General features: G+C 41.4%; 1 protein-coding gene across 1 annotated transcript in view; it reads right to left on the reverse strand.

The window, feature by feature from the left end:
* Positions 1-6,165: 6,165 nt before the first annotated feature.
* The window catches only part of LOC124285203, a 54,967-nt gene continuing 43,445 nt past the window's right edge, over positions 6,166-17,687 (reverse strand). Inside the window, exons 16-20 of the mRNA XM_046721389.1 lie at positions 17,346-17,490; positions 17,012-17,126; positions 16,666-16,909; positions 11,502-11,710; positions 6,166-7,714 (exon numbers count right to left, since the gene is read on the reverse strand). Coding sequence (XP_046577345.1) covers positions 7,710-7,714; positions 11,502-11,710; positions 16,666-16,909; positions 17,012-17,126; positions 17,346-17,490 — 718 coding nt within the window. The 3' untranslated portion in view covers positions 6,166-7,709. The remainder of the gene's footprint in view (positions 7,715-11,501; positions 11,711-16,665; positions 16,910-17,011; positions 17,127-17,345; positions 17,491-17,687) is intronic.

Raw genomic sequence — 17,687 nt, forward strand, 5'->3', positions numbered from 1 at the left:
GTCTCTATATTCTCTTGATGTTTGTATAAACTGTATGTTGATCTGCAGGGAGAGATAATTGCCCCCTCGTCTCTATATTCTCTTGATGTTTGTATAAACTGTATGTTGATCTGCAGGGAGATAATTGCCCCTCGTCTCTATATTCTCTTGATGTTTGTATAAACTGTATGTTGATCTGCAGGGAGAGATAATTGCCCCTCGTCTCTATATTCTCTTGATGTTTGTATAAACTGTATGTTGATCTGCAGGGAGAGATAATTGCCCTTCGTCTCTATATTCTCTTGATGTTTGTATAAACTGTATGTTGATCTGCAGGGAGAGATAATTGCCCCTTCGTCTCTATATTCTCTTGATGTTTGTATAAACTGTATGTTGATCTGCAGGAGAGATAATTGCCCCTCGTCTCTATATTCTCTTGATGTTTGTATAAACTGTATGTTGATCTGCAGGGAGAGATAATTGCCCCCTCGTCTCTATATTCTCTTGATGTTTGTATAAACTGTATGTTGATCTGCAGGGAGAGATAATTGCCCCTTCGTCTCTATATTCTCTTGATGTTTGTATAAACTGTATGTTGATCTGCAGGGAGAGATAATTGCCCCTCGTCTCTATATTCTCTTGATGTTTGTATAAACTGTATGTTGATCTGCAGGGAGAGATAATTGCCCCTCGTCTCTATATTCTCTTGATGTTTGTATAAACTGTATGTTGATCTGCAGGAGAGATAATTGCCCCCTCGTCTCTATATTCTCTTGATGTTTGTATAAACTGTATGTTGATCTGCAGGGAGAGATAATTGCCCCTCGTCTCTATATTCTCTTGATGTTTGTATAAACTGTATGTTGATCTGCAGGGAGAGATAATTGCCCCTCGTCTCTATATTCTCTTGATGTTTGTATAAACTGTATGTTGATCTGCAGGGAGAGATAATTGCCCTTCGTCTCTATATTCTCTTGATGTTTGTATAAACTGTATGTTGATCTGCAGGGAGAGATAATTGCCCCTTCGTCTCTATATTCTCTTGATGTTTGTATAAACTGTATGTTGATCTGCAGGAGATAATTGCCCCCTCGTCTCTATATTCTCTTGATGTTTGTATAAACTGTATGTTGATCTGCAGGGAGAGATAATTGCCCCCTCGTCTCTATATTCTCTTGATGTTTGTATAAACTGTATGTTGATCTGCAGGGAGAGATAATTGCCCCTCGTCTCTATATTCTCTTGATGTTTGTATAAACTGTATGTTGATCTGCAGGGAGAGATAATTGCCCCTCGTCTCTATATTCTCTTGATGTTTGTATAAACTGTATGTTGATCTGCAGGGAGAGATAATTGCCCCCTCGTCTCTATATTCTCTTGATGTTTGTATAAACTGTATGTTGATCTGCAGGGAGAGATAATTGCCCCTCGTCTCTATATTCTCTTGATGTTTGTATAAACTGTATGTTGATCTGCAGGAGAGATAATTGCCCCTTCGTCTCTATATTCTCTTGATGTTTGTATAAACTGTATGTTGATCTGCAGGGAGAGATAATTGCCCCTTCGTCTCTATATTCTCTTGATGTTTGTATAAACTGTATGTTGATCTGCAGGGAGAGATAATTGCCCCTCGTCTCTATATTCTCTTGATGTTTGTATAAACTGTATGTTGATCTGCAGGGAGAGATAATTGCCCCCTCGTCTCTATATTCTCTTGATGTTTGTATAAACTGTATGTTGATCTGCAGGAGAGATAATTGCCCCTCGTCTCTATATTCTCTTGATGTTTGTATAAACTGTATGTTGATCTGCAGGAGAGATAATTGTTCGTCTCTATATATTCTCTTGATGTTTGTATAAACTGTATGTTGATCTGCAGTCTCTATATTCTCTTGATGTTTGTATAAACTGTATGATCTGCAGGGAGAGATAATTGCCCCTCGTCTCTATATTCTCTTGATGTTTGTATAAACTGTATGTTGATCTGCAGGGAGAGATAATTGCCCCTTCGTCTCTATATTCTCTTGATGTTTGTATAAACTGTATGTTGATCTGCAGGGAGAGATAATTGCCCCCTCGTCTCTATATTCTCTTGATGTTTGTATAAACTGTATGTTGATCTGCAGGGAGAGATAATTGCCCCCTCGTCTCTATATTCTCTTGATGTTTGTATAAACTGTATGTTGATCTGCAGGGAGAGATAGTTGCCCCTTCGTCTCTATATTCTCTTGATGTTTGTATAAACTGTATGTTGATCTGCAGGGAGAGATAATTGCCCCTTCGTCTCTATATTCTCTTGATGTTTGTCAAATATCCTTTCCAGTTGTTCAAGACAACACGTTGGACATAAGTTGATAGCTAGGTTCATTTCCGGATTGTAGGAAAAAAGTCTTCGGTAAAAAAAGTCTTATGTAAAAAAGTACCGGAAAAAAAAGTCCTATTGTAATAAAAAAACTATTTATTCATCAACTTTGAGGTCAACGATTTTGGAAAAAAACATTGATAACTCACACATATAGAATCTTTTTAGTGACACTTATGAAAACATGAAGTACTCCCATACAAAGGGTCTTTACATTGAGACAAGGATATATCATGAAAAATTGATAAGTTTTACAGTCTTTTACTGGTTTCACAATTACACACAACTGACAAGGATGTCCATTTCGTTTCCATGGACTCCCATATGTCACCCAGATAAAATGTATTTGATTATTTTTGTTTTGGTGGTATAGTATTCTTCTGTATATGTTATTTATTAGATCTGGTCTTTTTGTTGTAGAGTAATTTTGAGAGCCTGTATGGAGCTTAAGGAATCCGCAAAAATGCAGATGGTAGTGTTTGTTTGGTCAGATGCTGTTTGCAAGGCCTAAAATATGGCTGCGAGTTCTGCTGTGAAGATACTGGAGTTTGCCGGGAGATTGTAGGATTGTTTAAGGCTTTTTTTGGGTATGTAAATTACATCCAGTAGTACTCTTCTAATTTCAAGCACATTCTAACAAATCCCAAATGAATTAAACCACGAACTAAATATCTCATTCATACAAAATTATACCAAACAATCTAGCAACAAAAACAATACCACTTTTTACCATTTTAAAAATTGTTATAAATATGTATATATGTTCTTTTAACTTTATAACCATTTACTACACCACAACTATATTAAATTCAAAATCTCTATACTCTTTACCTATTTCATTTTTATATTTTTTTACCTTTTTAATTCGGCATCCCATTCAAATTTCCCTTAATACTCAGTTGTTAGGGATTTTGTTTGGTAGTAACACCACTCTTTCAAAATTTCTATATTTTTGTTCCCCTCATTTCTTAATAAGTGTACTATCCCGTCGCCGAAATATCTTAGTTGTGTGTGCCACATTAAATAAAACAAATAACTACTACTACCTTACTCCAAACGACACACCCCTTCTTCATTGTTAATTGGGCTGTTCCATTATTCTACAGGGCTAAAAATCATTTCCCACGCTGCCTACAATAGTTTTGTTGGAAGTTTGGGATGTAGGCAGTTTGGAACTGAAGGCAGTATGGGACCTAACCTATTAAAAGGACATATTAAATATTTAGATAGGTCTTTGATCTTTTAAATGACATTTAGAAACATGAAGTACTTACATTTTGTGATTATAACGGACAGATTAGATATTCAAACTGATCTTTGATCTTTAAAACAATGTTTTCAAAGGCATGAGTTGTAAGTGTCATTAGAACGGACAGATTAGAATAAGACTCAACAGACATTCCAGACCTATGCTGTATGGCGTGGCAGTAAACATTAGTATGAATACCAGTCAGTAGACATTAATATTCATCAATATTCTGTAGTAGGAGTAAAGCTGAAGAAATCTGTAATGTATGTACAGAATCAGTCTATTTTACATTTGTTGTACGAATATACAATACATGAAAGTCAATAAACGCTATGAAAATCTATGAAAAACCAAAAAATACTTTTTATTCTTTTGTAAAAAATTCCTTTTTCAAATTAGGAATATTTTCTGGAGGACTTTTTTTCCTAGGCAAATTTAGGACTTTTTTCCGGTACTTTTTTCCGAGGACTGTTTTTCCGCACACCCATTTCCGGATCTTCACCCATGCGTTTGTTTATCAATATTAATTGAGAAATATTGCATTAAGAAAGCTGAACTGAATATTTACATTCAATTATGCATTTGCAAGGCAAAATGATATTGTTTCATGTGATAGGTAAAGAAAAGTGTTTTGTTTTTGTTTTTTAAAGAAAATGTTTTGTATAATTTTGGATTTGTGTGAAGAGTTTCGAAGACAATGAACTACGGGAACTGTCTGAGTGATGACTCAACACACTGTGCCGCCATTACAGAGCATTTATTCTCATTGTGAACAGTAAAAGTAAAGTAACAGATAGAAATACGGTGTTTGATTTATCACAGTAGGTTGTACTAAACATAAACAATGCAATGTAAAACAGATGGTTACAACAAGTGGGTCAACAATAGTCGACAATGACAAGGGAATACATGGAACACACAGGATCGAGGAAATACTGGCAGTATATACATGGTACATTCATGATAGGGTCGGGGTGATTAGGCGGATCCAGAGGGGGGATGCAGGGGTGCGCACCCCCCTTTTCTCAATGAAACTTATGAAACGACTACTGAAACTTGGGTGAAAATGAAGTGTGCACCCCTCCTTTTCTCAATAGTGTGCACCCCCACCCACCCACCCCTTTCTCAAAAAGCTGTATCCGCCCCTGGGGTGGACGTCGTTTCAGGTTGACAACGCACGAGCACACAGGGCTTCTGTTGTTTCTGTGTACCACCAATCGGAAACCAGGACATGGCCGGCACACAGTCACCCCTGGAACATGTCTGGGATATGTTGGTACGTCACCGGTAACACCCATCGACCATTCTAACAAAATTGGCGTTGCTTTGCAGAAAGAATGAACAGAATGAACCAATTTGACATTGGCCGTTTGATTAGTAATATGCCACAACGAGTCCGGGATTGTCTCGAGAGTTGAGGAGGACTCACGCGACACTTAGAAGTTTGACTTTTCATGAATAATGACCTGAACAAAAGTTGTTCTCTACACAAATCAACTGACATTAAAAGACTAATACAAATCCCTGTCACACTGTTAACTATTACTAAACATATCCATAGTTGCCAAATTTGTTTGTTGAACATCCCCTACTTTATAATAGTACCCTTCACTGGTGTTGAAATAGGACCGCAGGTAGCCTACTTGCAACAGTCTATATATTCAGCCACTGCTGCCCGTCAGCTTATGCATGAACACTGTCCTCCATGTTGTCTGTATATTCAAGATGTATCGACACCACCACGAACACAGGAGGTACCTAATACCTCACACCCTCTGTTATAGTGGCTATTGGGCTTCAGTTGCCTGTGTCAACTGATTGATTTGAGACCGACTTTTGGGTGTGCAAGATGTCCATGCAAGATTCTGAATGGGGCTGAAATGGCTGGATCAGGTTATGATTTGATACGTTTTGTGCTGGAATTAAAAAGGAATCAGAAATGACTAACATCACTCTGTTACTATGCCATGGTGTACTGGCCACAGTCTCCAATGATATACCATGGTGTACTGGCCATAGTCTGCAATGATATACCATGGTGTACTGGCCACAGTCTCCAATGATATACCATGGTGTACTGACCAGAGTCTCCAATGATATACCATGGTGTACTGACCACAGTCTACAATGGTATACCATGGTGTACTGACCACAGTCTGCAATGATATACCATGGTGTACTGGCCACAGTTTGCAATGGCATACCATGGTGTACTGACCACAGTCTGCAATGGCATACCATGGTGTACTGGCCACAGTCTCCAATGACATACCATGGTGTTCTGGCCACAGTCTGCAATGGTATACCATGGTGTACTGGCCACAGTCTGCAATGATATACCATGGAGTACTGGCCACAGTCTCCAATGATATACCATGGTGTACTGGCCACAGTCTGCAATGATATACCATGGTGTACTGACCAGTCTCCAATGATATACCATGGTGTACTGGCCACAGTCTGCAATGGTATACCATGATGTACTGACCACAGTCTGCAATGATATACCATGGTGTACTGACTACAGTCTGCAATCGCATACCATGGTGTACTGACCACAGTCTGCAATGGCAAACCATGGTGTACTGGCCACAGTCTGCATTGGTATACCATGGTGTACTGGCCACAGTCTTCAATGATATACCATGGTGTACTGACCACAGTCTGCAATGGTATACCATGGTGTACTGGCCACAGTCTCCAGTGATATACCATGGTGTACTGACCACAGTCTGCAATGGTATACCATGGTGTACTGGCCACAGTCTGCAATGATATACCATGGTGTACTGACTACAGTCTGCAATGGTATACCATGGTGTACTGGCCACAGTCTGCAATGATATACCATGGTGTACTGACCACAGTCTGCAATGATATACCATGGTGTACTGACCACAGTCTCCAATGATATACCATGGTGTACTGGCCACAGTCTGCAATGATATACTATGGAGTACTGACCACAGTCTGCAATGGTATACCATGGTGTACTGGCCACAGTCTTCAATGATATACCATGGTGTACTGACCACAGTCTGCAATGGTATACCATGGTGTACTGGCCACAGTCTCCAATGATATACCATGGTGTACTGACTACAGTCTGCAATGGCATACCATGGTGTACTGGCCACAGTCTCCAATGACATACCATGGTGTACTGGCCACAGTCTGCAATGGTATACCATGGTGTACTGACCACAGTCTGCAATGGCATACCATGGTGTACTGGCCACAGTCTGCAATGGTATACCATGGTGTACTGACCACAGTCTCCAATGATATACCATGATGTATTTACCTCAATCTGTCATGGTATACTTAAGATGTACAGTAGAATTCCACAAACCTGGCCTACCATAGGATAGTTGTGAGAAAAATAACTACTACTACTACTACTACTACTACATAAATGCTTCTGTTTTTCAGAAAAGAGTCTTCAGTTATCAACATATACACATCATGAGAACCACCACACAACAGTCACCACTGGGGATGTCTGACAATGCATATACATCAATACTTCACCAACAGATGAACTGCGTTAATTACTTGCATCTGGATCGTTAGTTGAGCAGTCATTGTCATTTGACACTGAAATGAGGATAGAGATGATCCCATCAATAGGGAAGGGTGACCGAGTGTCAGCACAGCTCACTGTCTCACAGCCAGAATGGTCGGTCCATGACTGGGATTCAGATATGTGGAAGTGTATTTATGCAGACAATATTTATCATATGCATGTGTCTGGGAAAGTGAGGTTTGATTGGACAGAAATCACAGGTCTGGCATTACGTAAGAGTGTTTCACATTGTTTTTTTATCTACCAAATTCTTTCCTTTACATGCTCTTCAGCCACTTCTCTTCTAAATGCTGTTGTGGTTGCATGTGAATGAATGTGAGAGGAAGAGGGGAAAGCTCGTCATCATCAGTCATAAATCTAAATTATTCTAAATGATTAGCAGCCTGTTTTATGTCGAGTTTCAACTTGTTAAGCTGGCAAAAAAAGTTGTCTGAAAATGTTATCTTCTTCTTTGGATAAAAAAACAATGTTCGCTGGAAGTCAGTTGTTGCTCAGGAGCCGGGCAGATCAGTCACCTCACTGGGACTCCATCTTCATCCTGTATAACACAAGACCATACACTGAGTCTCACACACTCCCCTGTACAACACAAGACCATACACTGAGTCTCACACACTCCCCTGTACAACACAAGACTATACACTGAGTCTCACACACTCCCCTGTACAACACAAGACCATACACTGAGTCTCACATACTCCCCTGTACAACACAAGACTATACACTGAGTCTCACACGCTCCCCTGTACAACACAAGACTATACACTGAGTCTCACACACTCCCCTGTACAACACAAGACCATACACTGAGTCTCACATACTCCCCTGTACAACACAAGACTATACACTGAGTCTCACACACTCCCTGTACAACACAAGACCATACACTGAGTCTCACACACTCCCCCTGTACAACACAAGACTATACACTGAGTCTCACACACTCCCCTGTACAACACAAGACCATACACTGAGTCTCACATACTCCCCTGTACAACACAAGACCATACACTGAGTCTCACATACTCCCCTGTACAACACAAGACTATACACTGAGTCTCACACGCTCCCCTGTACAACACAAGACTATACACTGAGTCTCACACACTCCCCTGTACAACACAAGACCATACACTGAGTCTCACATACTCCCCTGTACAACACAAGACTATACACTGAGTCTCACACACTCCCCTGTACAACACAAGACCATACACTGAGTCTCACACACTCCCTGTACAACACAAGACTATACACTGAGTCTCACACACTCCCCTGTACAACACAAGACCATACACTGAGTCTCACACACTCCCCTGTACAACACAAGACCATACACTGAGTCTCACATACTCCCCTGTACAACACAAGACTATACACTGAGTCTCACACGCTCCCCTGTACAACACAAGACTATACACTGAGTCTCACACACTCCCCTTTACAACACAAGACCATACACTGAGTCTCATACTCCCCTGTACAACACAAGACTATACACTGAGTCTCACACACTCCCCTGTACAACACAAGACCATACACTGAGTCTCACACACTCCCCTGTACAACACAAGACTATACACTGAGTCTCACACACTCCCCTGTACAACACAAGACCATACACTGAGTCTCACATACTCCCCTGTACAACACAAGACTATACACTGAGTCTCACACACTCCCCTGTACAACACAAGACTATACACTGAGTCTCACACACTCCCTGTACAACACAAGACCATACACTGAGTCTCACATACTCCCCTGTACAACACAAGACCATACACTGAGTCTCACACTCTCCCTGTACAACACAAGACTATACACTGAGTCTCACACACTCCCCTGTACAACACAAGACTATACACTGAGTCTCACACACTCCCCTGTACAACACAAGACTATACACTGAGTCTCACATACTCCCCTGTACAACACTAGACTATACACTGAGTCTCACATACTCCCCCGTACAACACAAGACCATACACTGAGTCTCACACACTCCCCTGTACAACACAAGAGGTCATTCACACTGAGTCTCACATACTCCCCTGTACAACACAAGACCATACACTGAGTCTCACATACTCCCCTGTACAACACAAGACTATACACTGAGTCTCACACACTCCCCTGTACAACACAAGACCATACACTGAGTCTCACACACTCCCTGTACAACACAAGACCATACACTGAGTCTCACACACTCCCTGTACAACACAAGACCATACACTGAGTCTCACACACTCCCTGTACAACACAAGACCATACACTGAGTTTCACACACACTCCCTGTACAACACAAGACCATACACTGAGTCTCACATACTCCCCCTGTACAACACAAGACTATACACTGAGTCTCACACACTCCCTGTACAACACAAGACCATACACTGAGTCTCACACACTCCCCTGTACAACACAAGACCATACACTGAGTCTCACATACTCCCACGTACAACATAAGACCATACACTGAGTCTCACACACTCCCCTGTACAACACAAAAGGCAGTCACACTGAGTCTCACACACTCCCCTGTACAACACAAGACCATACACTGAGACTCACATACTCCCCTGTACAACACAAGACCATACACTGAGTCTCACATACTCCCCTGTACAACACAAGACCATACACTGAGTCTCACACACTCCCTGTACAACACAAGACTATACACTGAGTCTCACACACTCCCTGTACAACACAAGACCATACACTGAGTCTCACATACTCCCTGTACAACACAAGACCATACACTGAGTCTCACACTCCCCTGTACAACACAAGACCATACACTGAGTCTCACACCCTCCCTGTACAACACAAGACCATACACTGAGTCTCACACGCTCCCCTGTACAACACAAAACTATACACTGAGTCTCACATACTCCCCTGTACAACACAAGACCATACACTGAGTCTCACATACTCCCCTGTACAACACAAGACCATACACTGAGTCTCACATACTCCCTGTACAACACAAGACTATACACTGAGTCTCACACACTCCCCTGTACAACACAAGACCATACACTGAGTTTCACACACTCCCTGTACAACACAAGACCATACACTGAGTCTCACACACTCCCCTGTACAACACAAGACCATACACTGAGTCTCACACACTCCCCTGTACAACACAAGACTATACACTGAGTCTCACATACTCCCTGTACAACACAAGACCATACACTGAGTCTCACATACTCCTGTACAACACAAGACCATACACTGAGTCTCACACACTCCCCTGTACAACACAAGACCATACACTGAGTCTCACATACTCCCCTGTACAACACAAGACCATACACTGAGTCTCACATACTCCCCTGTACAACACAAGACCATACACTGAGTCTCACACGCTCCCCTGTACAACACAAAACTATACACTGAGTCTCACATACTCCCCCGTACAACACTAGACTATACACTGAGTCTCACATACTCCCCCGTACAACACAAGACCATACACTGAGTCTCACACACTCCCCTGTACAACACAAGAGGTCAGTCACACTGAGTCTCACACGCTCCCCTGTACAACACACGACCATACACTGAGTCCACATACTCCCCTGTACAACACAAGACCATACACTGAGTCTCACATACTCCCCTGTACAACACAAGACTATACACTGAGTCTCACACACTCCCCTGTACAACACAAGACTATACACTGAGTCTCACACACTCCCCTGTACAACACAAGACCATACACTGAGTCTCACATACTCCCCTGTACAACACAAGACCATACACTGAGTCTCACATACTCCCCTGTACAACACAAGACTACACACTGAGTCTCACACACTCCCCTGTACAACACAAGACCATACACTGAGTTTCACACACTCCCCTGTACAACACAAGACCATACACTGAGTCTCACACACTCCCCTGTACAACACAAGACCATACACTGAGTCTCACACACTCCCCTGTACAACACAAGACCATACACTGAGTCTCACACACTCCCCTGTACAACACAAGACTATACACTGAGTCTCACATACTCCCCTGTACAACACAAGACTATACACTGAGTCTCACATACTCCCCTGTACAACACAAGACTATACACTGAGTCTCACACACTCTCAGTTATTAACAGACTGCAGCTATATAGTTGTAATATTGCTGAGTGCGACATAAAACTAAACTCATTCACTCACTCACTGTACAACACAAGAGGTCAATCACTGAGCGCCATTCATTGACCTCAACATCAGCAGTGATTTTCAGAATGAATCTCAGTGTACACTGTTACACAGTACAAGATAGCTCACCTAGATCAGGGAACAGTTTAAGGGCCTGCTGTAGTACATCTGCTGCCATGTGTTGCTTGCCTGCCTCTTGACACCACTCCACAAGTGAAGCATAGTGCTCTGCTCTTGCTCCAACTGAGCGCCAGTACTTCATGGCTCCATCCACATCCCCACTACAGATGTAGCGTGTCACAGCTTTTTGCTTCAACAGGTGCAGGTTGTGTGGGTATCTGTAAGTAAAGGAGCACTGTAAGCTTTCTGCTTCAACAGGTGCAGGTTGTGGGTATCTGTAAGTAAAGGGGCACAGTAAGCTTTCTGCTTCAACAGGTGCAGGTTGTGGGTATCTGTAAGTAAAGGAGCACTGTAAGCTTTCTGCTTCAACAGGTGCAGGTTGTGGGTATCTGTGAGTAAAGGAGGACTGTAAGCTTTCTGCTTCAACAGGTGCAGGTTGTGGGTATCTGTAAGTAAAGGAGCACTGTAAGCTTTCTGCTTCAACAGGTGCAGGTTGTGTGGGTATCTGTAAGTAAAGGGGCACTGTAAGCTTTCTGCTTCAACAGGTGCAGGTTGTGGGTATCTGTGAGTAAAGGGGCACTGTAAGCTTTCTGCTTCAACAGGTGCAGGTTGTGGGTATCTGTAAGTAAAGGAGCACTGTAAGCTTTCTGCTTCAACAGGTGCAGGTTGTGTGGGTATCTGTAAGTAAAGGAGCACTGTAAGCTTTCTGCTTCAACAGGTGCACGTTGTGGGTATTTGTAAGTAAAGGAGCACTGTAAGCTGTCTGCTTCAACAGGTGCAGGTTGTGGGTATCTGTAAGTAAAGGAGCACTGTAAGCTTTCTGCTTCAACAGGTGCAGGTTGTGGGTATCTGTAAGTAAAGGAGCACTGTAAGCTTTCTGTATCAACAGGTGCAGGTTGTGGGTATCTGTAAGTAAAGGAGCACTGTAAGCTTTCTGTATCAACAGGTGCAGGTTGTGGGTATCTGTAAGTAAAGGAGCACTGTAAGCTTTCTGTATCAACAGGTGCAGGTTGTGTGGGTATCTGTAAGTAAAGGAGCACTGTAAGCTTTCCGCTTCAACAGGTGCAGGTTGTGTGGGTATCTGTAAGTAAAGGAGCCCTGTAAGCTTTCCGCTTCAACAGGTGCAGGTTGTGGGTATCTGTAAGTAAAGGAGCACTGTAAGCTTTCTGCTTCAACAGGTGCAGGTTGTGGGTATCTGTAAGTAAAGGAGCACTGTAAGCTTTCTGCTTCAACAGGTGCAGGTTGTGGGTATCTGTAAGTAAAGGAGCACTGTAAGCTTTCTGCTTCAACAGGTGCAAGTTGTGGGTATCTGTAAGTAAAGGAGCACTGTAAGCTTTCTGCTTCAACAGGTGCAGGTTGTGTGGGTATCTGTAAGTAAAGGAGCACTGTAAGCTTTCTGCTTCAACAGGTGCAGGTTGTGGGTATCTGTAAGTAAAAGGAGCACCGTAAGCTTTCTGCTTCAACAGGGTTGCAGGTTGTGTGGGTATCTGTAAGTAAAGGAGCACTGTAAGCTTTCTGCTACAACAGGTGCAGGTTGTGTGGGTATCTGTAAGTAAAGGAGCACCGTAAGCTTTCTGCTTCAACAGGTCGGGTTGTGTGGGTATCTGTAAGTAAAGGAGCACTGTAAGCTTTCTGCTTCAACAGGTGCAGGTTGTGTGGGTATCTGTAAGTAAAGGAGCACTGTAAGCTTTCTGTATCAACAGGTGCAGGTTGTGGGTATCTGTAAGTAAAGGAGCACTGTAAGCTTTCTGTATCAACAGGTGCAGGTTGTGGGTATCTGTGAGTAAAGGAGCACTGTAAGCTTTCCGCTACAACAGGTGCAGGTTGTGTGGGTATCTGTAAGTAAAGGAGCACTGTAAGCTTTCCGCTTCAACAGGTGCAGGTTGTGTGGGTATCTGTAAGTAAAGGAGCACTGTTTTCCTGTTGTCATCTTCAAAGTGTGATTCTACATACACACACTTAAGTCTGAAGTGAATAGTAGACAGTGGCTTTATAGGGTATTGATTCAGTAAATTGATGGATCCAATTTCAGAATTTTGTTTTTGAAAGATGTTAATTTAAACATAATATTCTACTAACAACACCTAAATATCAACCCATCTGTGACGTAGATCTGGAAGTAGAAATATTTCCCTGGGATGATTTCTGGGTCTTTGCCAATGTCTGCACATTTGTTCTTCCCTCTTAATAGCACCTACTGGAGGCTGGTAGCATTTGGAGAATTTGTTGTACAGATTTGCACAAGTTCAAAACTTGATTTGTTCTGCAAACCCACTTTTCAACTGTATGGTCCTGATAAACTTCTGTCACATGGTAAATGAAATAAATACAATAACATGGGTCGGACTTTAATGTTTTACACTTGCAGCTGTCTCCTTTCTCAGTCATCATTTTGTGTTGAACCTCGGATAGCTCAGGTATATATATGTAGGTCTTCATGACGCAGTGACTGTATATACTAAACATCTGTACATTATCAACTTGAGCTTTTACGTAGGATACCTTTGAAGGAAGGCACTCTGGGATTCCTTTGGAAGGATGGGTGGGCCTAATCCTCAAGTAGTAGTCTAAGAATGATCATTGGTGTTGATAATATACAAACTTCCTCTGAATACATCATTCTAACACTTGACTGCTGTATCCCACGTAAGGCTATTTAGGTAGATATAATACTAATCTATGGATTTAAACAAAATTCAAGATACATGTGTGAGATCTATGCTGCTTTTGACGGCCCGGGCCAAACAGAATTGAACAATTGTCAAAGTGTGGGGAAAAGATCGTATCATTTATCTGTGGGCATGCTTTAAATATGATGAACAGTGAACTTCTGAGGTAGTATTGGTAAAAACCTTTCCGGGCCAACCGAAATGTATATCAGGATTGACTGAAGTATTTATACGTTTTGAATCCTGTTTCGTTTGACGACTTCTCTTTTAGACATAACCTTGCTTAGTCACTTTCACAGGCCACTCGTCTTCCTGAGTTTTAAGCGATTTACTCGTAATAAGGTTATTATGACACACGTGTGTGGCTTCTTGCTGCCCATATTGTCATGGGTGTAAGCTGGATTCATTAATTGTAGACATGGTTTTCGATAATCAATGTAGTAGCCAATTATATACTTGGCCTTCCTTGACCCGGCTCGGCCCGGCCCGAGTTTTAGGACATCCCCCTTCTCGTTGTTTTGAGAAGCAATGAGTAAATACTTGAAATTTCAAGTTTTGGAAAGAAACTTGAAGTAATGAGAAAATATTTGAAATTTCAAGTTTCTGAAATATACTTGAAGCAACAAGAAATTAATCAAAGCAACGAAAAAATAATTGAAATAACGAGAAAATATTCGAAGCAACGAGTCAATATTCGAAATTTCAAGTTTTTGAGAGAAACTTGAAGCAGCGAGAAAATATTCAAAGCAACGAGAAATTAATCGAAGCAACGAAAAAATAATTGAATTAATTAGAAAACACTCGAAGCAACAAGTAAATACTCGAAATTTCAAGTTTTTACAGAAACTTGAAGTAACGAGAAAATATTTGAAATTTCAATTTTTGATTGAAACTTGAAGTAACAAAAAAACAATTTGAAGTAACGAGAAAATTATTGAAATTACGAGAAAATACTTGAAGTAACGAGTAAATAATCGAAGCAACAAGAATTGTAGCAGAAAAAAATATTTGTGCTGCAAAAGTGGCAGCATTAGGCTTTCGTACCTTTCCACGTTTCCTGAAGGAGACATTCTTAAAACATACCTTGCTATCATTTCTAGTGAATTATAATTAAAATGTTATTACTCCTAAAATGTACCAATGTCCCTCCCCTACATGTAAAAAAATTATGTTGTAACAAAAGTTCAAAACAAATAATGTTCTCATATTTAGGAAATAAACTTTTATTTCACTCCGTCCGATATTCCAGAAAGTCACTATTCTTCTCACATAGTTTTCGTCTCCGATCCACACGGAGTAAGGTAATTTAATTCAAGGTCCCATCTCTTTATAGAAATTCTGAAATATTTAAGACATGGTTTTATAGACACTCATTTGAATTAATTTTGACATTTAGATATTGCGTGATAGGCAACTGCTGACACTGACAATATTTCCGTTTGGATAAAAAAATATTACTCTTCGAATATTTTGCACTATCAACAGATACCGTACTGTGCATAGGCCTTCAGATTGTGCTTTTGAAACTTTAAAACATCCTAAAATGTGTGACAAATTTAAGAATATCTAAGGGCAAAGGCAACCATATCCACCACATTGTTCTTTAATGTAACAAGCTATGCTATTTCAGTCGACCCTAACCGAAATCAGCTCGCTGTCAGATTGTTTACATTGTGTCACGGCTTTCTCGCCCGTCTTTTTCAGGTTTATGGTGTACCAACTCAATGCCAAGTAGTGACTAAACACGTTAAGCAAAAACAGTTTTGTAGTTACAAGAATTGTCCGTGTTTATAACACTTACAAAATCCTAAACTGCTATTTGTTGTCATCTATTGGATATGATTTTGCACATGCACATGTGCGAAAGTGTGTAAATTCGTGCAAATTCTCACCTTCGAGCAGACGTAGGTTTCGTGAACGACGGTGCCGACATGTAACTGCTCGTGAGGCCTATCGCATTCCTTGATGCGCCTCAGATCTTTTGTCTTGATCGTAATGGTTTTAAGGTACACATCGAATCGCAGCAATATGTAATAGATATAACGAGTCTGAATGGTATAATTCGAAGCACATTGCTTCTGAGGCATCGTTTGACCCCGGAAATATGTCTGACAAATCTACAAAGCCCGCCAGCTTGATGATTGGCCAAAATTGACGCATGCGCCAGTTTTGATTGACAGACTGGATCAGTCTATTCTAAAGCGACCCTTGTATGTATTCCTCACTTTACATGACGGAGACGGGCCCCTCTGATTGGTTGAAATGTCGTTCGCGGGAAAGAATTGTGCACTGTTGTCAAAAAGGTTGATTTAAGTTAATTAAAGATCGAAAGGAGTAGTTTTAATGACATGGTTTCATTTATAACGATGCCAATTAGTGATTTATGTATTTGTACCCCCTAGAGTATATGTGATCTTTAAGCTACTGAATACAGACATCTCACTTGATCCCACTGCTATACTACTGAATATACACAAGCATACTACGGACATTATATTACTCACACAGTCAGGCCATGGTCAAGTGTCTCCTCTCTGGGGCGGTCAGGTCTGGTCTTGGCTGATCTGGCCTGGTCAAGCTGGTCAATGTACAAAAACGTAGCTGCTGTCTTCCTTGGACTGTGAACCAGTGCCTTGAGAATGCGGTCTGCTTGGTCGTACTGACCTCTGTCCAGGTAGTGTTTTGCCATCGTGTTGTGTACCCATGTCAGGCACTCACTCATCCGACCTTGAGAGGTCAGGGCATCAACTGTAACATCAACGTAGGATGATCAACATGTGGATGGGAGACTTTGACAAGCCTATTCTAAGTAACTGCTGTTATCTGTCAGGACTAGATGTGTGTACGTACATACAGTCCAGTAGGGGGAAGTGGCATCTTCATACTTCCCCTGGTGCAGGTAGCCATTGACGAGGTTCTCCAGGCAGTTACGGTACTCCTTGCTTTCAATGCCGTAACTGTTCACCTGAAACACACACCACACACATAAATACACATGAACACACATGAAAACACACATCACAAACATGAAAACACACTTGAATACACATGAATACAGAAACCACACACATGAATACAAACATAACACACATGAATACACAACACACATGGATACACACATCAGTTCATACACTCCTCCATACAGTCTTGAACATATGCAGTGGAACACAGTGATGAAGAGTACCTGATAGATGTGAATGGCCTTGAGTGTGTACTCCTCCACCCGAGTCCAGTCTTTGCGAGCACCCTCCAGCGTTCCCAGGTTCAAGTAGGCTGTGGCCAGGGTAGGGTGCTCTCCACCAACTGACTTGGCCTTCACCTCCACTGACCTGGGTAGAACAGCAGTGGCATCAGTCACTTGATGTGTCAGACCATATACCATGGCAATAGCTCTCCAACAATATTTCAGTACAATCGGAACCAATTAGTATGTACAACTGGTGCTCGGTATTGGTGTACCTTATTGAAGTAGGGCTTCACTATGTGCTACTGGTGCTAGATACTGGTGTAACGTATTGAAGTAGTA

The sequence above is a fragment of the Haliotis rubra genome, unplaced genomic scaffold (genome assembly GCF_003918875.1).
Source record: "Haliotis rubra isolate DU_JTF1 unplaced genomic scaffold, ASM391887v1 Scf355, whole genome shotgun sequence".
NCBI classification, from domain to species: domain Eukaryota; kingdom Metazoa; phylum Mollusca; class Gastropoda; order Lepetellida; family Haliotidae; genus Haliotis; species Haliotis rubra.